Source organism: Lissotriton helveticus, chromosome 2_1, assembly GCF_964261635.1.
Source record: "Lissotriton helveticus chromosome 2_1, aLisHel1.1, whole genome shotgun sequence".
NCBI lineage: Eukaryota > Metazoa > Chordata > Amphibia > Caudata > Salamandridae > Lissotriton > Lissotriton helveticus.
The window spans coordinates 609,308,441-609,333,120 of record NC_136059.1 but is presented as its reverse complement, the minus strand read 5'-3'; the positions used below and the strand labels follow the sequence as shown (position 1 = coordinate 609,333,120).

General features: G+C 47.9%; 1 protein-coding gene across 2 annotated transcripts in view; it reads right to left on the bottom strand.

Annotated features, from left to right (window-relative positions):
• The window catches only part of RASGRF2 (Ras protein specific guanine nucleotide releasing factor 2), a 1,720,695-nt gene that overhangs the window by 207,618 nt on the left and 1,488,397 nt on the right, over positions 1-24,680 (bottom strand). For both annotated transcript variants that reach the window (XM_078675315.1, XM_078675317.1), the window contains exon 20: positions 8,585-8,645. In XM_078675315.1, the coding sequence (XP_078531441.1) occupies positions 8,585-8,645 (61 nt within the window). The remainder of the gene's footprint in view (positions 1-8,584; positions 8,646-24,680) is intronic.

Sequence of the window (24,680 nt, the reverse complement as noted above, 5' to 3'; positions counted from 1 at the left end):
TAGGTCTCTACTGACTATATTAGACTTAATTAGTTTTGCCAGCTAGCTCAGAGGTCACTAGATACTTTCTCGAATGTTCAGGAAAAAGTTAACTCTCCTGATTTAGACATGAAGGGATTAGCTTCTGACAACCGCATAAACATGACAACTTTGCTCCCTCAGAATAAAGAGTGTATCTCTAGAGTCATGTGAAAACAATAGACAACTATTTCACTCAGTCAATCGTGCGTACTTAGTTTCACCAGAGTGCAGAGAAATAGAGAGACAGGCGTTTTCAATAAAAGGTGTTATTTATTGAGCAGTCTTCTTTCTCAAGCAAGAGAAATGAATTGCCACAATTGCAATACTTATCATGAAGTAAAGTGCGTACAGTAAACGGAGTATTATGAAATAATACTGTAAAAGCATTGATATGGTTTATTAGCCATATGATACTTTAAAATGGATAAAATATATACATACATAAAAACATTGACTAAAGTACTCAACTGGTGCTTCTAATATACGCCTACCCCGGTGTACCTGACCTAAGCCTAATACGTGGGAAGGAGTAAGTAAGTTGCAGTTTAAGTTAAGTTGGTTTTTGCCAAGGATCTGAATCAAGAATTCTCTTAAGGGTTTAGTCAGCTCCGTACCTTGGTTCTAGAATGAAGGAGGTCTTGTATCTCGTGTCTCAGGACTCGATCTCCCAGCAACCCGCAAGGGTGACTGGAAACACCGGAGCTGGATTTTCTCGGCTGGAGAAAAAGACAGCGTCTTTCTCAGTGCGTCAAAAGGGAGGGGCGGCTTCCTTCGGCTCTCGCATCAGCTGGGCTTCGGGTAAGTAGATAGCCGCTCTGCTCTAAACCACCATGTGTTTGTTTAAGGCAACGTTGGTATATTTATACCTGAAAGGTGCCGGGTTTGACGTAAGGTTGGACATAAGACGTCACTAAGAACTAACAGTTCTTTCTGGACTCCAGGAGTTCTTCTGCAAATCAAAACAAAAGCAGGGGGAATTCCCGGGCTGCTGGAGGCTTGGTTTGTTTAAAGAACGCGTTGTACTTTCTAAGAGTCTAGGGGAGTAGCCTTGCCGTATTTGGACTGCATGGGCTATTACTAAATATGGATATGATTCTAAGTATACTATTTATTATAACCACATAAGGGCATAAATCGGGAATATCGAATTAGGGTCCTAGATAGAAACACAACAAGGGCAGAGAAGACACCCGCAGCACGAACCACCAACAGATCGTGGATGGACTGCCGGACATCACAGACCACAACCCTGACCGCAGGGGTGCAGGCCCCCAAGGCTGTAGGACTTGTGAACCAAGCCGCAGTGTACTGCAAGGAACAACAGAGGAAGCATCGGTCCACGACCTCGCCAGGCAGAAGGATCCGCAAAGACAGAAAGAGGGAAAAATAGAAACCGCTATGCGAGACTTAACGGGGGAATGGTCGGAGACAGGAACAAGGCCCCCCTCCCAGCTGCAGCCAGCCCATGGCGACCGGACACACGTCCACCATGGCAGGAGGAAAACAGGAATCCAGGAGAACCAGGCAACATGGCTCATCTTCCACTCGGCCAAGCCCCAGGAAGACGAGTCCAGCACCCCAGAAGGACTTGGGAGACCGGTGCACCAGCCACAAAGGGCCAGCCGGCATGCAAGAGCCAGGCCGGGAAAACCAAGCCTCCCAGCAAGCCCGACAGGCCGGTAGGCAGAGCACCAGACACCCTGACCGCACAGCCAGGCAGCCGGACAGGGTAAATTCAAGGAAGAAAGCCACTCAAGCCCAGCAGGAGCAGCACCAGCATCCATACCTCAATTCTGTCGATAGACAGAAAAAAAAGAACAGGCGGAATGCTGGGTAAGTACTGCTTATGTATTCCCAGTGGGAGGGGCTAGGGTTAGGATCCCAGCATTCCTCTTTTCTTTTTTCTGTCGGGAGATGATTGTCTTCACTTTGTAAATGAATGGGACGAGGACAGGACATAAGGGACCAGGGGGTAATACGCCTCTCTCCTGCCAATAGGGGTTAGACTGCCATAATAGAGATGTTAAGGATTTCTAGTGATACATTTTTAGCTCTTGGGTACTAGTTGCTGCAACCAAACCGTGTCCTACATGGATCACAAACACCTTCTTGATGATAATCATAGCGGACTTTTAGGGAAGCAAGAGACCGAACCTTAGTATGACTTGAGGTGAACCTACTCCGAAATGTGAGCCTTCTGAAGTTGGCAGAATCTCTAAGTAAACACCCTCTACCACAGCTCTCTGAGAGACATGCCACAAGGATAGGCTGAGAAAAGACATGTGTCTCCTGAAAACCTGCGAGCCAATACAGTGTTCCCACCAGCCTCTGGCTTTTTCTTTTTAAAGTATAAGTTTAAATCACTGTACTTGACTCCATGCTGACTATTTTGTACTAGTTTCTTCTCTCCCCTCCCAATGAACTGTCATCAGCTTGGCCTTCTAGTGACCATTGAAAACCAACATTAAAGAAGGTAAGAACACAAAGAGCTTTTTGCCTTCGTGGCAACGTCTTGAAAACTGCGTGTCATATTTCCATTTGTGGAACAATAATCAAAACTCCTGGAACAGAGCTAGAGCTTGCGAAGTTTGGTGGTGTCTGTCATGTTGTGCTGCCCCCAGGAATCACATGACGCGATGTCTAATTGTAAGTTACTTTATTCTTTGTCCTTCTGCATACATATCCCCTGACCTCATGTCCTGAGGTTGTCCTCTCGATTGTGTGTGTCCTTCCTCTCCCCGTCCCCTAACCGGAAGTGGGGTCCGGTGTCCCCTGTCCCTTGCTCCTTTCCTCAGGGTCCTAGTGCCCATTGCCGGGGCACGACATCTCCCCCTTTGTTGCAAACAAAACATTTCGCAGGACGGTGCCTGTGGTCATAGAGAGAGAGAGATGAGTGGGAGAGAGAGAGAGAAAGAAAGAGAGAGAGAGAGAGAGAGAGAGAGAGAGAGAGGGAGAGAGAGAGAGAGAGAGAGAACTTCATAAGCCTTTGTCGCTTTACATCTCCTCAATCAGTCTTTGTGTCTTTTTACACTCTCTTCTCGGTCATGCTTCTCTGGTGTCTGCTGGTGCTTCTTCTTCCTGTTTGTCCTCCTTTAGCACAGGTGACTGCTGCTCTTCTTCTTTTGTCTTTAGTTCTCTGAAATGCGAGCTATTTCTGGTGATGTGGTATCGACCTGCTGACGCAGTTATCATTGGCCCCGTCACTTCCGTCACCGTCAGTGGGTCTTTTGAGAATGCACTGTCTGATTTCCGCAACTGTCTTTGCCTCACTACCACAGTGTCTCCTTCTTTGATTCTTGTCTTTGTGGCATGCCTCCTCTGATCGGCGTATGCTTTCATTTTTGTTTTCGCTTCTGTGTCACAATGTGTTACAATTGGGAACCTGGAGAATTCATCTATTATTACCAATAGGTAGTTTCCTGTCTCCAGGGGCCCATAGAAGTCACCCGCCAGTTCGGTCCACACTGCTTTTGGGAGTTCGGACATCTGCAGTGGCTCCGGCTTTGATGGGGGCGCTGTCACTTGGCAGATGTGGCAGTACCTCACAGTTTCTTCGACCATGCTGTCGAGTCCCGGGAACCACACTTTTTCTCGTAGCATTTTTTTTGTCGCCACTATACCTCGGTGTGACTCGTGTGCTAATTCTACTGTCCTTCTTCTCAGTGTTCTGGGCATCACTATTCTAGTGCCTCTCATCACTATCCCATTCTCGCTTTCTGAGAGCTCTTCGTTGATCTTTTTGAACGCCAGAAGTTCCTCTTTTATCACTCCTTCTTCCAAACTGCTGTTGTTGTTTACGTGCCTCCACCTTTGTTGTCTTGTCACTTTCATTATTGCTTGCATGGTGAGGTCTTGTTTCATTTCTCGTTCTAGTTCTTCCATTGTTATTGATGTCGGTGTGTTGTGTTTGAGTGTGAAATTTAAGTATTCCTCTGCCATTGTGGTAGCTTTTGATGCTTGTGGCAGGGGGTGCCTTGACACGTAGTCAGACGGATTGTGTTCCTTCCCTGGTTTGTGTATTATTTTGAAATTGTAGTCCATTAGCCGTATCCCCCACCTCTCTATCCGGGGTGGTATTTTTGCATTGGGATTTCCATAGATTGTGATCAGTGCTTGGTGATCAGTTATTATTGTGAACGGTTTTCCAGAGATGAACATGTGATGGTGTTCACATGCCCATACCACCGCCAGGCTCTCTTTTTCCGGCTGGGAATACGCTCTCTCGACGTCCGATAGGCTTTTGCTTCCATAGGCTACTATGCTTCTTGGGGAGTTTTTTCCTGGTTGGTGTTGTGCCAGTATTGCCGCTAAACCCGCCGGGCTGGCATCTACGGTCAACTCAGTGCACAGCCTTGGATCAAAGTACGCCAAGTGGTCTACTGCCGTCACAGCGTGTCTGATCTCTTCAAAAGCTTTGCTGCATTCCTCTGTCCATGTGAAACTCTGTCCCTGTCTTGTTAGTTCTCTCAAAGGTGCACTCACGGTGGCAAAATCTTGAATGTATCTTGCGCAGTAACTGGCAAGGCCGAGAAATGACCTCACCTCTGCCACGTCACCTGGTTGTTTCGCTCTTTCTAGCATGTTCACTTTGCTGCGATCTGGCCGCATTACTTTCTTGGAGAAAATGTGGCCAAAGAATACTAGCTCGTCTTGCTCCAGTTCACATTTTGCTTCATTCAAAGTCAACCCCGCCTGCTCCAGTTGGGAGCACACCTCTCGCAATGCCTTGTCATGTTCCTCGTTCGACTTGCCAAACACCAAAATGTCATTGCTGTAGTTTAAACTGTTTTTCACTGGCCTTATTACTTGTCGTATTGTCTCCTGAAAGATCTCAGCAGCGGACGATATTCTGAAACTCAGACGTTTATATCTGAACAGGCCTAGGTGTGTGGAAAACATTGTGATGTATCGTGATTGAGGATCAAGCTCTAGTTGGTGATATCCTTTACACAAGTCTAACTTGGAGAAACGTCTTGCGCCTGTTAGGCAGCTGCTCATATCATCAAGATGAGGTCCGGGGTGTCTCTCACATTCCATCGCTTTGCTTGGTATCCTCATGTCGACACAGATTCTTATTTTTGACGTGTCCTTTTTTGGTACAGCCACTATTGGTGACACCCTGGGCGTTGGTCCTTCCGCTGGTTCTATGATATCTTGCTTGGGCAGCGCCTCAAGCTCCTCTTCCACTTGCGGTTGCAGGTGTATTGGCACCCGCCGATGATGTTGCGCTACTGGCCTCACTGTTTCATCAATGTGTAGCGTTATTTGGCGCCCTTTTAGCTTCCCTAGTCCTTGCAGTAGCTTGGGTATTCCTTCAGAATGCTTTTTTTTCTGACATGTTGTATGTCATTTCAAGGAGACCCATCACCTGGGCCGTGATATTGCTTAGTAAGCATGGTGCTGGAGTGTCACCTTTTAGTACGTGAATCTCTTTCTTTGTCACTTGACCTTTGTATGTTAGGTCCTCCGTGAATTTTCCCATGTTTGTTACTGGTTTTCGGGAACCCCAGGTGAATACTTCACCTCTGGATGGTTTTAACGTTGGCTTTACTTCCATCTTCTCATATTCCGACACGCACATGATGTTGCATGTTGCGCCGCTGTCTAGGACAAACTTTGCTTTGTGTGGTCCTACGCTTATGGTCACAGATTCTGTCTTTTTTATTTTGTTTTTGTATATAAGGCAGATGCTTTCATCTTTTTCGCCCTCATCCGAGGATATGGCAGCAGTATCTGACATGAGGTATAGTTGTTCTGCCTTTTCTTCTTCCCCTTTTTCGCCTGATTCTATGGAAGAGCTTCTGTTTCCTGTTTCGACATGTCTGACATGTCTGCTTGTCATCATTCCCGGTCTTCCTGCTCTTCCTCTTTCATTCCTGAACTGCAGTCCCTGGCATACACTGGCAAAGTGATTGCTTCTGTTGCATTTCCTGCATGTTTGGCCAAATGCTGGGCATGGACCTCTGTGTGGAAATTCAAGTCCGCGCCTGTAGCAGGTCCCATCTTGTTGTTTCTTTGGCATCTGTTCATTTCTATCTTTCTTCCAGCCGCTCGTCCGGTTGTTGTTTGTCATTCGGTGCGCTTGTTCCATTCGTCGTTCTTTTCCCCGCTCCATCTCCTTTGCTTGCGCTGTCGCCCTGGCCTCAGCCCTCGCTAGTGACAGGATCTTTTCTAGCGAAGTCGGTTCTTTTAGAATTCTCGCACGGAAATCTGTGTCACGGCAGCCCTCAATGATACGCAGTCTAATTGCCTGTTCATTGTCATATTTGTCGAATTCGCAGTGAGTTACGAGCTTTCGCAGTCGCGTTGGAAAATCATCCAGTGTTTCATCCGGTTGCTGAAAAGCGATTGTGAAGGTGTATCGCTCAAAATCGACCTTTCTCTGTGGGTCAAATTTGTCTGTTAGGCACTTTATTAGTTTCTCGTAGGTGGAGGTCTCTTCCTTTGGTAGTGTCACTAGTAGGTCCTTGACCTCATCACCTATGAAGTTTAGGAATAGGCCCAGTCGTTTGGCCTCGGTCACATCTGTGGCTTCCATGTACCTCTCAAATCTCCTGACCCATTTCTTCCATCTTATAGCCACTTGTGGCTCAGATAGGTTGAATGGGAGAGGTCTCCGATATTGTGCGCTTTTGTCGTTCGCCTTTTTGGTCTGCCATCTTTCTCTGTTGTCTGGATGTCTTGGTATTTGTCTTGCCTTGTGCTTATTTGTTTTCTTGATTCTCTTTCTGGCACTCTTCTATTATTGCTCTAATTATTTGTCTTGCCTTGTGCTTATTTCTTTACTTGGTGCTCTTTCTGACACTCTTCTACTGTTAGTCTTGTAATTTGCCTTGTCTGGTGCTTGTTTGCTGTTCTGGTGCTCTTTCTGGCACTCTTTCCGCTTTTTCTTTTTGTTTCCTGACCATAAGATGGCTGCCACACTGTTTTCTCTTCCTATTGGTCGATTTGCCTGACTTCAAAATGGCCGCCGGTAGTCTCGCGAGACTTCGGGACCAATCAGAGCACTGCCTGGCTTCAAAATGGCCGCCCGAATTTCCTTCGCGCTGATTGGCCCTTGCCGCCTGACTTCAAAATGGCCGCCTGGATTCTCGCGAGATCTCGCGCTTGAATCTGCTCAATTCGCACGCTCACTCCGCTTTTCAGTCTGCTTACCGAATTGTTGCAGACGCTTCTTTTCCTTCTTCTGCGGCGGTCTGGGTGGGCTCCCGCGCCGTTTCCTGAGACAGGGTGAGCTCCTGGTCTCGATGACGTCGTCGCTCGTCCCTCGACGCGACACACGGCGGGCTCCTTTTTACTTTCACAATCCTGCTGGGCACTCGATGCACGTTCCTTCGTCGCCAGTTGTCATGTTGTGCTGCCCCCAGGAATCACATGACGCGATGTCTAATTGTAAGTTACTTTATTCTTTGTCCTTCTGCATACATATCCCCTGACCTCTTGTCCTGAGGTCGTCCTCTCGATTGTGTGTGTCCTTCCTCTCCCCGTCCCCTAACCGGAAGTGGTGTCAGGTGTCCCCTGTCCCTTGCTCCTTTCCTCAGGGTCCTAGTGCCCATTGCCTGGGCACGACAGTGTCAATATTGGAAAATGGCTAAATATTATTAGTATGTATCTTGCTTACCATTTTACTATTGAAATGCAGGTGAAACAGTAGACGTATTTACACAATACATTTGGCAAGTAATTTTTGGTAAACGCATGAGTCTAAAATGACCAGAATAATATGGCAGACCAAAAGGATCATTCTTGTAATGGCAACATTTAGTTTCTAGTACAGTTTAATCCTTTGGCATCCCTAGCAACCACGCTCATTGTCCCTGGTAACCACCCTGCAGCTGCTGCAAGGGGACAGTTCACATTTAGCACACCTGGCATATTCTCTACCACTGTTCAGATTGAGTACACCTGGTGGCCAGCCTGAGACCGTTGCTGGGCTTTTGCTGAGCCCTGTGGCTCCTGTGATGCTTCTGCTGGTTGGCTGATGACATTCCTTGTACTCAGTGGCATTATCCCAGTCAGTAGATCTGGCTAATGACTGAAACTGCAAGAACGGATATATTTGCTTTGCCAAATCTTGTTGTGAAGGTGAAATATTTAACTTATATTTTATAGTGGTCCATTAACCGAGCACTTCACTGAAAGAGGGAATGATGAAAGTGAAGCATCACCTTACCAGGTTTGGAAAGATGGAGGATGTGAGCTTAGCATTTGTGAAGCATAATGAAAGGTACCAATGTATTTTGTTTTTGTGCATAACTACCCATAGTTTGAGACCTTCAAAGTGATCTATAAGTGGGAATGAAGTACATGGGGCTACAACAGCACAAAGTCATGTCAAAGGTCTTGAATTTCTGGATAAACCATTGAGGGCAGATATCAGCCCTGGCTAGTACTAGGGGCAGGACCTCACCTGGAGGTGTACGCTGTTTTACTATTGACTATAATGTAACTAGATGCTTAATTTATAGCAGTCGAACAAACTTAAGCAAAAAAGCTCTGTGAATCATATCTACTGTGACTTATATTTAGGCATGATGAAAACCTGAATCAATTTCAAACTCACCGAGGGAATTATATCTTCCAGGCTGTAGTGCGTATCATCCAGCTCATCTTGACAAAGGACACTGAAGACATAAAACAGTTATTTTAGTGTGTATTGTGTATGCATGACAGACAACACCAACAATCTGCTTTTAAAAATTAAAGCTTTTTTTAGTTTGTGTGAGAGCTTGTAGCAGACCTCCCCATTTTCTTTTTAGTTTGCAAAGAGGAAGGGTTCCCACCAGCACCCCATCCCTTCTGTGAATGGCTTACCACCTCTTTTGAGATCTATGATACTTTTCAGTGTTGGATTTTGGTCGCAAAACATTGATACATAGCATACCAATGTGGTATTGGGAAGAGATACATACAATATACACCCCTTCCAGATACCGATTCGGTATCCATTCACAATCCCATTTTAAAACACGTTTCCGAACCCTGAAATGTGCTGAGTACATTTTAAAAAGCATTTCAAGTTCACAAATGCCTAATAAGAGCATTTGCTTCCAGATAAATGTTTACTACATCTGGCCAATATCCGTTGACCTCAATTACAACTGTTGAATTGATCACAGTGAGCTACTGCTCTTATTATCCAAACACTGTTGTTTACTACTAACAAGTTGTACAATGAGAACCAGATTTAACAAGGACTCCTTTGTTTAACTCATTTGTTTGCGTTCCAAATGAGATAATGAAACACTGTGGGTAGGGACACTTTCTTCAGCTCAAATACCTTTTACACCACTGAAATAAAAAACATGTTTTTGCAGTTGAGAGAATTTGGAGAACAGAGTAGCATATCCCTCTCACTAATGCAAGAGGAACAATAAATTCTATTAAAAAACTGACAAATATTAAAATCTTTACTGCTTCTTACTGACAGCAAAAATGGTAGGAATGTTAAATGAAGGAAATTGGTAAAATAAGTCATTTAATTTTTCACAACCAATAGAAGATGAGCAGTTAATAAAGTCTGGTTCTAGCAGCTATTCTCCTTCTCATTCAGAGGCTTGCAGCTCATACCACGGTGAACCGTGAACCGCACAAAAACCATTGTCAAAATTGGGAAATCCAGGATTATCAAGAGAAGCTGATGTATAGTTTTAGTATGCATGTCAACATAAATGCAACGGCAGACATCACCCTGGTCTAAATATTTAGAGGGGTTATTTAATGACATTTTAAGTGGGCGTTATAGTAGCGCAAAGCACTACATCGATCTACTTGCATAAAAATAAATGTGACGCATGAGGACTCACCCAACCCTCAGTAAATCAAGGACATAATACCTATGTGAGACTGTCTATGTAAAGAACTTATGCATAGCAACATTATTAGTTTAGCAGGCACATGCTTTAAAAAGAACTTGAGTTTATGGAAATGATTACATAAAATAACAAGAACCATAGCTGCCAAAGTTTCAGATTGCTATGTGTGATATTTTCATAAATTCACTGTAATTGTGAGTGACATTTCAACGACTATGAGTGACTCTTTCTCGCAAGCAAAATCTAGCAATGAAGAGGAGGGAAACAAGTAATTATCAGAAATTACACCCATTTGAGAACAAGAAACTCTAAGACGATCTTAAAAATCTTGAATTAAGTGCTCAGGGCTAGGCAAAACATGAATGCATATACTTTAAAAAATTTAACTGCTGATGACAGATAATAATCTAGAAACACGTGTCCAGAGATGGCCAGCACTAATCTGCACCCACCTGGTGAAACACTCGAGAGACTTTGCAAGTGTACTCGCTTGTCGGACTGCATCAACCATGATGCTTAGGGGCGACTCTGCTGGGAGGTGAAGCAGTGTGCTCCCACACCTATTTTCTACTTAAAGGCTCCCTCGAGCCGCTGTGGGCTGACGAGCTCGTGGAGAGGCACCTGCGCGCCTGGAGAGATACTACGTTCCAAGGATACGGCAGCCTGCTCAGCAACCCCAAATAATGCCTAATCTCTGCTGATGACAGATAATAATCTAGAAACACGTGTCCAGAGATGGCCAGCACTAATCTGCACCCACCTGGTGAAACACTCGAGAGACTTTGCAAGTGTACTCGCTTGTCGGACTGCATCAACCATGATGCTTAGGGGCGACTCTGCTGGGAGGTGAAGCAGTGTGCTCCCACACCTATTTTCTACTTAAAGGCTCCCTCGAGCCGCTGTGGGCTGACGAGCTCGTGGAGAGGCACCTGCGCGCCTGGAGAGATACTACGTTCCAAGGATACGGCAGCCTGCTCAGCAACCCCAAATAATGCCTAATCTCTGCTGATGACAGATAATAATCTAGAAACACGTGTCCAGAGATGGCCAGCATTAATCTGCACCCACCTGGTGAAACACTCGAGAGACTTTGCAAGTGTACTCGCTTGTCGGACTGCATCAACCATGATGCTTAGGGGCGACTCTGCTGGGAGGTGAAGCAGTGTGCTCCCACACCTATTTTCTACTTAAAGGCTCCCTCGAGCCGCTGTGGGCTGACGAGCTCGTGGAGAGGCACCTGCGCGCCTGGAGAGATACTACGTTCCAAGGATACGGCAGCCTGCTCAGCAACCCCAAATAATGCCTAATCTCTGCTGATGACAGATAATAATCTAGAAACACGTGTCCAGAGATGGCCAGCACTAATCTGCACCCACCTGGTGAAACACTCGAGAGACTTTGCAAGTGTACTCGCTTGTCGGACTGCATCAACCATGATGCTTAGGGGCGACTCTGCTGGGAGGTGAAGCAGTGTGCTCCCACACCTATTTTCTACTTAAAGGCTCCCTCGAGCCGCTGTGGGCTGACGAGCTCGTGGAGAGGCACCTGCGCGCCTGGAGAGATACTACGTTCCAAGGATACGGCAGCCTGCTCAGCAACCCCAAATAATGCCTAATCTCTGCTGATGACAGATAATAATCTAGAAACACGTGTCCAGAGATGGCCAGCACTAATCTGCACCCACCTGGTGAAACACTCGAGAGACTTTGCAAGTGTACTCGCTTGTCGGACTGCATCAACCATGATGCTTAGGGGCGACTCTGCTGGGAGGTGAAGCAGTGTGCTCCCACACCTATTTTCTACTTAAAGGCTCCCTCGAGCCGCTGTGGGCTGACGAGCTCGTGGAGAGGCACCTGCGCGCCTGGAGAGATACTACGTTCCAAGGATACGGCAGCCTGCTCAGCAACCCCAAATAATGCCTAATCTCTGCTGATGACAGATAATAATCTAGAAACACGTGTCCAGAGATGGCCAGCACTAATCTGCACCCACCTGGTGAAACACTCGAGAGACTTTGCAAGTGTACTCGCTTGTCGGACTGCATCAACCATGATGCTTAGGGGCGACTCTGCTGGGAGGTGAAGCAGTGTGCTCCCACACCTATTTTCAACTGTGGTTTCCTTTCGGAGTTTCGAAACCTATTTTAATGATTTAATGTAGCAGATATTCTTGGAAGTAGTGTATTGGGCTAGGCAAAAAATGAATAAATATACTTAAGACTACTGCCCTTTCAGAAACTCAGCTCTACCAGGGCGTGAAAACGCATGGATTTGTGGATATTCAGCAAAACAGACGAGACTCCGGCATGGGTAAGGTGAGCCATAACACATGTGACGTAAAGGAATGAGACTGCATTATGAGCCACAGAAAGAGTTTATTGAGGAACGCTGTTAGCACAAGCACCACTTTAAATATCGGGTGTTCCTGCCGAGCCCAAAAGGAATGAAGTTATTTCTACATTAAACATACCTGCGTGGAATCAGGGATCCAGTGACCAGACCTCCATTTTGAACACAAGTGAGCACATGGCAGTTCATACCGGCATCTCCTTGGCTCTCAGTGACACCCTCCCTGTTTAAACAAATTCACTGTCCCGAACTCCCCGGGGTCTCGTGCCTAGGAGTCTGGGAGCAGACCTCCTCTATCTGCCGTCTCAGCTCTGGATCAAATACGGAAGCCGGCTGCAGCAAGGGCCTGCATTGCTGTTGCAGTGATTTTAGGAAACTCGCTCCTCGAAAACGAAAGCACCAATACACAAGAGCGAGTATCACCTCATCCTGCCTCCCTGCTGTGGTGAGAGCGGCGAGGTCAGGAAGAGCCGGAGCTGCGCAGAACTTCAAGAAGCGCGGGCGGCAGGAAGTCAATTAACTTCACCAGTGGGCACTGACTGCAGTGACGTCAGTTTAATTTCGGCGCCACATGTCTGCCCGTGTGCGCCTCTACAACTTCGATACATTGTAGCTGTACTTGTAGAGCTGCAAGTAGATTTTGCCAGCCCCATTAGCCTCTGCATGCTGGAAGCAGTGCGCACCGCGCTGACAGGCACTGCAGCTCAGTTCATCATGTGCATTTATATAGAGGCACAGGAGGCGCCATAATGAATGACAATGCCTTTCGGTGTTGTGATGCGGATGGCCGCAATGAAATGCATTAGCGTCACACCTGATGCGTGATACTTGGCAGGACTGAACAACGATTATGACGTTCCTTACTGCGATATGTTTCCCTAATTAATCTCTAAATCATAACCTACTGAGACGGCCGAGTGAAACATTTTAACCATTACTAAGCTCTTCCGTATACCAATGGACCCGAAAATCTACCACCTCAACTGGTGTTAGTGATAGGGCACTGTGGGTCACACTCCAGTCGGCCCAAACTGACACAACACTATCTAGCTGCTATTTTTACCAGCTGTGACCTCACTCAACTTGTAGACCTGTCACAATAACAATGACATAAAGTTATCAATTTTGCGGCTCCCATACTATATTTAGGTTCAGCCAGTGCTAACAAAGTTCAGAAGCGTCCTAACACATGTTTCAAGGTCCTTGCAAATCAGTTGAGAATGTTGTTTTAGATGTGTCTAAGATGTTTCCCCAGGAATCCTCTGAAGTTGTATTTAACCAAAATACCCTGAACTCCAATGACCTCCCAAGACGGAAAGCTTTTTTCTTCTACTTAGTGCTGTGGTTTATCTGACACCCATATGGGTGTTACTGCTACTCTGCTACAACATTTATTTCTTTGGCAACTATGGGGAAACGGTCTGTTTATACATCATAATATGGCTGCTTTATGAAGAGCCTTTCCTCTAAGAAATACCAGATTTTGTGCTGAGTATATGGAATTAGTTAGTTGTTCCAATATCTTAATGTACTGAATCTAAAGGTACATGTTGAATCAATGATGTGTATGTGGAATTTTAGTTCGCGAACTGAACATCATCTGCGCCATCTTGTCCATTCCTCAGACTCACGTATGAACATACACGACAGCCATTTTAGGTACCATGATCTCCCTGTTCACGATCGATCATCAGCGCACTTCCCTGACCCTGCAAGCCTCCCCCATGCACTCTGGCTGACCCCGCATCCACATGCATAAGTCATGAACCCTCCTCTTCCACATGACTCTGTCTCTAGGAATCACACCCCGCGCCTGACCAACACCTCCTTCCGATTATCCACACTGATCACACTGATCCTTTCCTTCCATGAATACCTCTCCTTTGATGACCCCTTCCTCTGAGCCCGATTGTCTGTACGAACCGCTGGCCATCCCTTGGCCTGAGGATACAGTTTATTGCCCACTACTGTATGCACTCGACCCTTTTCAAAGGAGCTACTATTGATCATGACCTCCCCACCCCTTGAGATTCGATCAGGCGCACACATTCCAAAGGAATCGACGAAACACTCAGCTGCGTGATAGACCCCTCCTGTTGTATGGGGGGTGAGGACCTCTACTGTAGCCACGTGTTGGAATGAGCCGGAACTGGGGGGGGGGGTACCGGGGATGTCATCTTTCACTACTTCACAATGTCTTTATTGTAATAAAGAACGGTCACATGTCATAAACCAGTGTATAAAAGACCAGGTCTCAGAGAGGCTGTCAGAGAGCACCTCGAGACGATACCTTGTTGTCCGATCTGATGTGTTCTGCTCCGTCGGAATAAAACGTGTTTCCTGTCTTCCTGTCTCTAGCGCCTGCCTCTTTATTTGATAATCTTCATAAGGTATTAGAGGCGTTTAACGCCGGGCAAAATTACTTAAGAGACATCGACTAAATCGCCTGACCATTTTGTATTGATCTTCGTCAATTGGCGTCCCAACGTGTGGGGCCCATCAGCGACACGTGGATCCGGTGGGAGAGGTCCCAACGACAGAGTGAACGACTGCAACGATCGGAAGAGCTCCTGTCCGATAGACCCTCGTCTGACAGCCGATCATCTGAACTTCACTGGTTCCGAGCAGACCTCTCCCCGAGTGATCTTCGGTCCTGACTGGGAACCATCAGGAGTGCCACGGTAGCAGCAGAGAGTAGAGGACGATCGGGCGCTGGAAGCGGAAGACAGGAAACTGTCCATACGGTCCGGGTAAGGTCGTGTAACACGACAAACTAAGAAATATTTGATTGTTTGATTGAAAATACTAGTATTACTCTTCGAATTGTTGGTTCTCTTGGAGATTCTCTGTCTGCAAACTGAGAGGGATAAAAGTATTCTCTCTTCCTTTGCATGCAGCGAAGGGTAGGTAACGCAGGCTTTTGCCCCCGTTGTAATCCGTCGTGCCTATCTTTTCTCCCCCACTGATTGATTGTCTGCCCGAACATTGTTTGTTCGAGGATTGCTTTTCTCGAGAATTCTCTGTCTACAAACGGGGAAGGGTAAAAAGTATTCTGTCCTCCTTTGCAGATAGTGAAGAATAGGTAGTGCAGGCTTTTGCCCCCGTTGTAACCCGTCGCGCCTATTTCTTTCTCGCCACTGATTGTTTGATTGAACGAACATTAATTGTTCGATATTGGTTCTCTCTTTGGGTATTCCCTATTTGCGAATACTGCAGAATAAAAATATTCTGTCTAGTCTTCGCGAAGTAGTGAAGGATAGGTAGTGCAGACTTTTGTCCCCGTTGTAACCCGTCATGCCTATCTTCTCCCCATTGGTCAGTAGTTGGATCAACCCGGACCGCTTATTAGAGATGAACCATCCAGCTCCATTGGAAGGCACCCCTAATAAGGACATGTTCACTAAACAAGGACTAGTCGCCATAGCTTATAGTAAGCTATGGCATAAATATACGAAAAGGGACCCCAAAAATCAGTGGCCACTGATAGGTTCCTTTGATGATCATAAAATAAAAGCGCTAGAAGCAGCTGTTAGAATAAATAAGGCAACACCCACTATGCTCGATAGTATCGGCATGTGGCGCAAAGAAGCAGAGCAACGAAGGAAAAGAGAAGAAACAAAAATAGGGAAAGAATTACGAAAGGCAGCCCACCTGGCAGCGAAGGAACTAGATGAAGAGATAAAAAGGAGAGAGGAAGGTAGACAAACGCAAGAATCAGGGTCGACAGGCCAATGCCCTGTTAGGACCCCCTCTACGCTCTACCCAGAGATGCCCTCCAAACAACGGGCAAACGACGAGTTACTGCTAGGTCCTCCGATCATCTACATGCCCCCTCCTTATGCCCCCTGCCAGCCACTGGCACAGCACCTACCAGTCCTGAGCACGGGCGAGGGTGACCCTAGCGCTAGTGCCCCGGCCCTTACGGCCTTCGCACCGGCCACATCGGTAACAACATCAGATGAACTCGAGACTAGCAAGCAGCTATCGGCAAGACCGAATAGGTTGAGCAAAGATGAGCGGGATGAGATTGATAAGATAGCAAAGACACTGGTAGAACGGAAAGAGAGCGAAGAATATGCGATGGATATGTGCAATTCACATGCCGGTAGCCACAAACGGCATTTCATTTTACGGTTCAGCTTCCACACCCTGAACGCATATGAGGATAGGTATCAAACTAAGGGTCCTGCTAAGCTGACGGCTCTATATAGAAAGATCGATGTTGGAGATGGGACTGAGCATGACGTGACGGACCTCTTCATGCAAACGCTTGAGGTCTTCCGCCACCTCACTGAACAGAAAACAGAGGTTAAGCTCACAGTCTCTGAAACGGCTGAGCCCCCATTAGAAGTAGCCAACACTATGATGCCTATCAGAGAAGCCGCCCCCTACTGGGTTCCCCCAAGAGGTCAGGGAACAAACGACGATATTAACCACGCAGATGCAAAAGGGAGGGTTGTGTACAACTGGGTTTATCAACAATGGGATCGACAAGATATTTTAACCTTTAGGCAAACCCTGCCCGATTTAAGAAAGAACCAGACAGCATTTTATACCGAACTAAGTACAGCCTTGGGCTCAACCATAATGACTCTAGCGGACATTGATTTGTTTTTTGGGTTATGTCTGCCGGCTGACGTGTGGAAGCAAATCCGGAAGGCCAACCACACAGATCTGTTTGGACATACCTGGAATCAACTCGGTGAACTAGATAGGCAGCGAGAGCCCGGTAAGAAACCTGTAAAAGACATACTGGAACTCCCGGACAAAATAGTGCAGAAGTTAAAGACATTGATCCCAGAGAGAAAGGTAGACTGGTCGATAGTCACGGCTTGCCGTCAGAAACCCCAGGAAGACGTATCAGAGTATTTCTCCTGATTTGAGACAGTGTTCTCCGATTACAGTGGCCAAGACATGACCACCGCAACCGGACAGCACCTATTCGTGCAAAACTACGTAAAGGGGCTATTACAAGAGGTCTCCCAGAAGTTACAGACAAGCGAGAGTAGTTGGGGGGCCTCAAAACCTGCAGCTATCCTTCAGATGGCTCAGTATTACGAACACCAAAAGAACGAGAACGAGAGGGCAACTGAGAGAAAGAAAAAGGACTTAAAAGAACGAGTGATGATTGCTCAATTACAGGGAGTGACTCGAGGAAGGGAGCAGTATAGGAGAAATTACCGGTCAAATGCCCCTAGAAATCCACCCCCTAGAGACCGCACACCCACACCTGGCGCTCCACGAACAGACCTCGATGAGAACCAGTGTGCGTTTTGCAAAGGATTTGGCCACTGGAAGTCTCAATGCCCGGTCCTCCGAGAAACGATTAAGAATAACGAGACAAGGGATATGGCAAATGGCCCCAGGACAAGAGGGCAGGGACGAGGGCACACCCACGACACCAACAGTGACCAACCTGACAGACCGAACACATTTGACCGCCCCCGACAGAATCAGTGCCAACAGTCCAGCTGCGACAATACTCACGACTTTGCATAGGACTGCCAAGGGCGAGGGAGGGATCCAGTCGAGCTCTGTGTTGACCAGCAAGGTCCTTACGTCACCGCTAAGGTCCTGGGTACAAAGTCTCCATTTTTGGTAGACACTGGAGCGACACGTAGTGTATTATCAAAGCGACTGATTCCAAGGGCACCCTTGTCTGGCTCACACATTACATCGATAGGTTTCGCTGGAACGCCCTCCACTAATCCCCTGTCTGTACCTATCTCTTTTGACCTAGGAAACAACCCCACGGACACAACATTTCTGCTCTCCTCCAACTCCCTTGACGCCATTATGGGTATTGATCTACTAAAACATTTCCGAGCTACTATTAGGTGTTCCCCAGATGGTGTCCGAGTCATCCTGTACGACAACCCGAGCATGTCCAGATCCTGCCCCGCACAACATATGTACTCTATAACTGATGCTAACCAATCCTTGCTCGACACCCTACCCCTGTACCTGTGGGCCAGCAACGACTCGGATGTAGGACGAATGATGATCGATCCTGTGCACATAACTGTTCGACCAGACGCCATACTCCCGAAACTCCCACAGTACCGGGTATCGCCCGAAGGCGAGAAGGCATTGGTAGCGATTATTCAGTCCCTGGTAGATGCAGGAGTGGTAGAGGAAGTGGTTAGTAATATTTGCAACAGCCCTATCCTACCCATTGTTAAGAAGCAAGGTGAGGGAGATGAGAAAGCGTACCGCTTCATCATCGACCTGCGAGAAGTCAACAAAGTGGTAGTGCCACAGTACCCCGTAGTCTCAGACATCACCACCATTCTGACCCTCATCCCGTCCACTGCCACCACCTTCACCGTTATCGATCTCAAGAATGCATTTTTCTCTATCCCCATCCATCCAGACAGCCGTTATCTCTTCGGCTTCACCTTACAAAACCGTTCGTATCGATTTTGTAGAGCTCCCCAGGGGTACACTGAAAGTCCCAGCATCTACAGCCAGGCCCTCAAAAGACAGCTGGACACCGTCCAGCTACCAGATGGAGTGGTGTTGATCCAATATGCCGATGATATCCTTTTGGCGGCCGACACCACTCCTCTTGCAATCACAGCCACCATCCAACTCTTGCATTTTCTTGCGGAGAATGGCCACAAAGTCTCCAAAAAGAAACTGCAGTTCTGCCAACCTCAAGTGACCTACCTAGGCCATCTCCTGTCCAAAGAAGGGAGGAAACTTACACCCGACCGAATCCAGACCATCCTAGACACCCCCATCCCAAAAACACAGAAGCAAGTCCGTTCATTGGTGGGCCTTACCTCTTTTTGCCGACAATGGTTGCCAAATTTCAGTCTCATCATAAAACCCCTACTCTCCCTGTTGGCCAAAGATGTTCCTTTCCCACTCCCTTGGACCCCCGAATGCCAAGCGTCCTTTAAGGAGTTGCGGGATGCCCTTTGCTCGGCACCCATCCTAGGAACACCAGATTACTCCAAGCCCTTCTCTCTCTTCACTCACGAAAGGGAGGGATGCGCATTGTCTGTTCTAACTCAGCCCATCGGCTCCAAACAACGCCCTTGTGCCTACTTCTCTGCCACTCTTGACCCAGTCGCCAGAGCTTTACCTGCCTGCCTTCGAGCAGTAGCCACCGCTGCTGTCTCTATCCGTCAGAGTGAGGGAATTGTACTTTCAAACTCTCTCACGGTGTTAGTACCCCACGCAGTTGACACCCTTTTGAACCAGACCAAGACTCAACACCTGACTAGTGCACGACTGACGGGGTACGAATTGACTCTACTTGCACCCCATATCACTCTTAAGAGATGCACGACTTTGAATCCTGCTACACTGTTGCCCTTGCCTGAAAATGACCCCGATGTGCCCCCTATACACGACTGTGTGACCCTCACGGACGAACAGACCAGAAGTAGAATTGACCTTAGAGACACTGCTTTTACAGACCCTGATGGAGAACTATGGGTAGACGGTTCTTGTATCAAACTCCCAGACGGCACCACCTCAGCTGCCTATGCGGTGACGACAGCCCGAACAGTAGTTGAAACCGCCCGCATCACACAACGATCCGCACAGGCGGCAGAGCTAATTGCCCTCACACGAGCATGTATCATAGCAGCAGGAACCACGGCGAACATTTACACGGACAGCCAGTATGCCTTCGGGGTGGTTCACCATTTTGGGCTCTTGTGGAGGGAAAGGGGATTCCTGACGTCCCACGGCACACCCATTCTCCACGGAGATCTAGTCTCCGCCCTGATTGAAGCAGTTCTCCTCCCCAAGCGATTAGCAGTGATCAAATGTCAGGCACACAAGAAGGTGACAGACTTAGTTGGACAAGGAAATGCACTAGCCGACATCACTGCCCGAACCACAGCTGAGAATAGGGCGACGACACGCATGTACGTGACCAGGTCACAAGCAGAAAAATGGACTGACGCTAGGGAAACGATTAGGGACATCCAGTCGGCCAGCACACCTGACGAACAGACTGAGTGGGCACGGGTGGGTTTAAAGGACGACGAAGGCTGCTGGCGGACAAAGGACACAAACAAGTGGTTGCTGCCTGACTCATACTTGATCCCCATACTGACAATGGCACACTCCCCTGCACACATAGGTTCTGCCCCCATGATTGAACTCATTTCCAAAGTCTGGCACAACAACAAAATCCCCGACTCGGCCAAACGCCTGGTCCAGCAGTGCCTTATCTGCCTACAACACAACCCCGGGAAAGGAACTGTGGTACCCCGGGGAGGGTTTGGGACCCCCGACCACCCCTTTGAAGTCCTTCAGATGGATTACATCCAGCTGGAGAGATGCCAAGGCTTGAAGTATGTACTAGTCATTGTATGCGCCTTCAGCAAATGGGTGGAAGCCTATCCAACCCGTGATAACACTGCCATGACTACTGCCAAAGTACTACTGAAAGAGTTTTTCCCTCGCTACGGCCTTTGCCGAATTTTATGGAGCGACAATGGCGCCCACTTCATAGCTGAAGTTATCCAACTAATCCTGAAGGGGCTGGGAGTAAAACAAAGGTTCCATGCGGTCTTCCACCCCCAATCCGCTGGCCTAGTTGAGCGACACAATGCTACACTGAAACTGAAACTGTCAAAAATAGTGGCCACCACAGGACTTAAGTGGCCAGATGCCCTCCCACTGGCATTGCTATCGATGCGCTCCACTCCCACTAAGCACCACTTGACCCCCTACGAGGTGGTGTTTGGGCGACCAATGAACCTCTGGACTGCCCCCAAACCAACCTCCATTCACGACGTCCCCGACGTCCTGTTGTCAGATTATTTGTGCAAATTAACTAAAACATTGTCTGTCATTCATCAACAGGTGCAGCAGGCCATCCCCGATGCTTCCAGGGGCCCCGGTCACGATATCCAACCGGGAGATTATGTTCTAGTCCGGAACTTCCAACGGTCGAAGAATCTGGAACCCCGGTGGACGGGCCCCTGGCAAGTACTGATCACCACTCGGACGGCTCTTCGAGTGGAGGGAAAAAGGCACTGGCTGCACGCCCACCATTGCAAGAAAGTCTCCTCGACCCTGGCCACGACAGAAAACGTCGACACCCAAGAAGAGCTCCTGAACAAAGACCGGCCATCACTGAACTGCTATCCTGATACCGAGGCACTTGAACTTGCAAAATTCTCTGATCCCACTGTGCCATCCCGGGAAGGGTATTTCCTGCGTCGAAAGGGGGGAGCTTCGGCTAAGTAGACCACGGACTAAGTTAAAATCTCAGAACGGTGACCTAAAACAACCAAGGGTCACCTGGAGAGAAGCTAAACAAAGTCTGTGGTTCTGCCCACTACCGAGCACCTTGAAGATGAAGATGATGGAAGCGCCAGACAAGAAGATGATGGAAGCGCCAGACAAGAAGATGATGGACACAACCGGAAATACCCACTACAGGAACCCAAAGACTGACAATTTGCACAAATCAAAGACAATCGCCTACTTCATCCTTTTCCTCTTTTGCCTCCTCCTCATGACTTCCTTCTGGATCTTGGAGGACAGCACACCCGCTCATCAGATATTGCTGGCCACTGTACAGCCAACCACCATGAAAGAGCATCACTTGATCCCCCTTTCGCCTCAGCTCCGAGAGAGGCGTAGGGAGTTCTGGAACAATTCCTTCGTGCAACTGCTGCACCAGCACAACCTTGCTACAAATGCCACGAACTGCTGGATCTGCGGGTTGCTCCCGCATGCCACTGAACACTTCATACCTTTCATCCCTTCTCCTTTCTCAGTTCATGGCTCCTGCCTCGCCTGGTTGATCCTCTTGCAGGAGAGCCACAAGGACAACGCCGCTTCTGGTCAGACAGTGTCACACTTCTACTATGGGTTCTGGCTGAACAAAACAGGAAGAACGTCTGCCCCCATTTGTCCTGTGGCCTCAGGTTCCGCCTTCCTTATGAACATCCCTGCCAAAGAAAGAGTCGAAATGCAAGTGCTCCACAATCCAGCCAGACCCACCTTCTCCCACCTGCGGAAGCAAACGGCTGCCACCCTGACCGTGGCCCTGTCTGTCATCAATGTCACAGGACTCGTGTGCCTCGAAGGCCAGGGAACGCAGCTGGTGGGTCACAGTTCCTGCCGCATCACCAGAACATTGGTCTCAGTTGATCCCCCTTCCTTTGTTGCTTCTCCGAATATGTACTTTGTTTGTGGCACCAAAGCTTACACCTGGCTCCCGAAAGGTTGGAGGGGTACGTGCTACATCGCCTTCATTCTTCCTCCCACGTATGTGGCCTCAGCCTACCATCACCGGCAAAAGCGTGCCGGAGACGTTGAACAAGCCGACTCCACCGGAGCACAGTTCCTGGATGCAGCAAAGGGACTTGTTCCTCTGTGGGGACCAATGGCAAACAGCCGCGCTATCCGACACCTAACTCTGGCAGTAGAAACAACCATTAACATCACGGCTGGCATCCTTGCTAACAACACGGCTGAGCTTCAGGCAGTCCGCCTGGTGGCTCTCCAAAACCGCCTTGTTCTAGATGTGATTCTGGCCGACCGTGGAGGAGCATGCCGCATCATCGGCTCCAGCTGTTGCACCTACGTGCCAGATAACTCGCCTTCAGTCTACAAAGCAATTGAACACCTCCACAGACTATCCTCAGAGGTTCACCAAGAGCAAGAAGGATGGTCGCTTGGAAGCTGGTTTTGGGACACTTTGAAGGACTGGGGATGGAGATTGTTTACATGTATACTGATACCAGTCGTGGTACTGTGTGGGTCCTGCTTAGGTATTCAATGTCTGCCACCTTTGTGTTCACTCATTTCTAACTGTATGTGCCCTAAGACTTTGGACTTCAGAACTGAACACATGAGTCCCCTCTATGAGGTAGAAATACGTGGTCTTATGGGGATAGATCCGAATTGACAAACTGGCGAGACATGTTAAAAGGGAGGACTGTGGAATTTTAGTTCGTGAACTGAACATCATCTGCGCCATCTTGTCCATTCCTCAGACTCACGTATGAACATACACGACAGCCATTTTAGGTACCATGATCTCCCTGTTCACGATCGATCATCAGCGCACTTCCCTGACCCTGCAAGCCTCCCCCATGCACTCTGGCTGACCCCGCATCCACATGCGTAAGTCAGGAACCCTCCTCTTCCACATGACTCTGTCTCTAGGAATCACACCCCGCGCCTGACCAACACCTCCTTCCGATTATCCACACTGATCACACTGATCCTTTCCTTCCATGAATACCTCTCCCTTGATGACCCCTTCCTCTGAGCCCGATTGTCTGTACGAACCGCTGGTCATCCCTTGGCCTGAGGATACAGTTTATTGCCCACTACTGTATGCACTCGACCCTTTTCAAAGGAGCTACTATTGATCATGACCTCCCCACCCCTTGAGATTCGATCAGGCGCACACATTCCAAAGGAATCGGCGAAACACTCAGCTGCGTGATAGCCCCCTCCTGTTGTATGGGGGGTGAGGACCTCTACTGTAGCCACGTGTTGGAATGAGCCGGAACTGGGGGGGGGGGTACCGGGGATGTCATCTTTCACTACTTCACAATGTCTTTATTGTAATAAAGAACGGTCACATGTCATAAACCAGTGTATAAAAGACCAGGTCTCAGAGAGGCTGTCAGAGAGCACCTCGAGACGATACCTTGTTGTCCGATCTGATGTGTTCTGCTCCGTCGGAATAAAACGTGTTTCCTGTCTTCCTGTCTCCAGCGCCTGCCTCTTTATTTGATAATCTTCATAAGGTATTAGAGGCATTTAACGCCGGGCAAAATTACTTAAGAGACATCGACTAAATCGCCTGACCATTTTGTATTGATCTTCGTCATGTACCCTACAGGTATAGATTATGTCAGTAATTTGTTTGTTTTCTTTTTGTCTTTTTTCATCCATACTAATATTATAAAGAGAGAGCCCAAACCTTTGAGGCGGGTAATCTCAGTAACCACAGCACCAATCACAACACCCAATACAGCGTTGGAAGGGGCAGTTGCAGCAGAAGGACATAGGCTATGCAGACGGCCACCATATATATATATTTTTTTTTTTGCAGAATATTATATAGCGCGAACTTGACCCGAACTGAATCAGGTATCAGAGCGCTTTACATAGCACCAGTTACATTACATAAGGACACACATTCATTTTTGTTACGCACGGGGAGATTAAGTGATTTGCCCAGAATCACAGGATGTTTGGCGTCATCACCAAGACTCAAACCCAGATCCCCAGGTCCGAGGTCGAGCGCCTTAGCCGTTAGGCCAACTCCTCTATACATCTAAAAGATAAAAGAACCGTGCCAGCAAAGTAGTCACTTGTGGGCATTTCTGCATTGTGCTGTGAGCGTGGTCTAGGGGCGTGACTAACGCGGGGGGCGTGTGGTACGGCCATCACATCGTGGGCTGTGGGCGTGTGCTGGGGGCGTTACAAACGCTGGGGGCGTGACAAACGCTGGGGGAGTGTGTCCGCCCTTCATGCTATGTGAGTCATACATACAAGC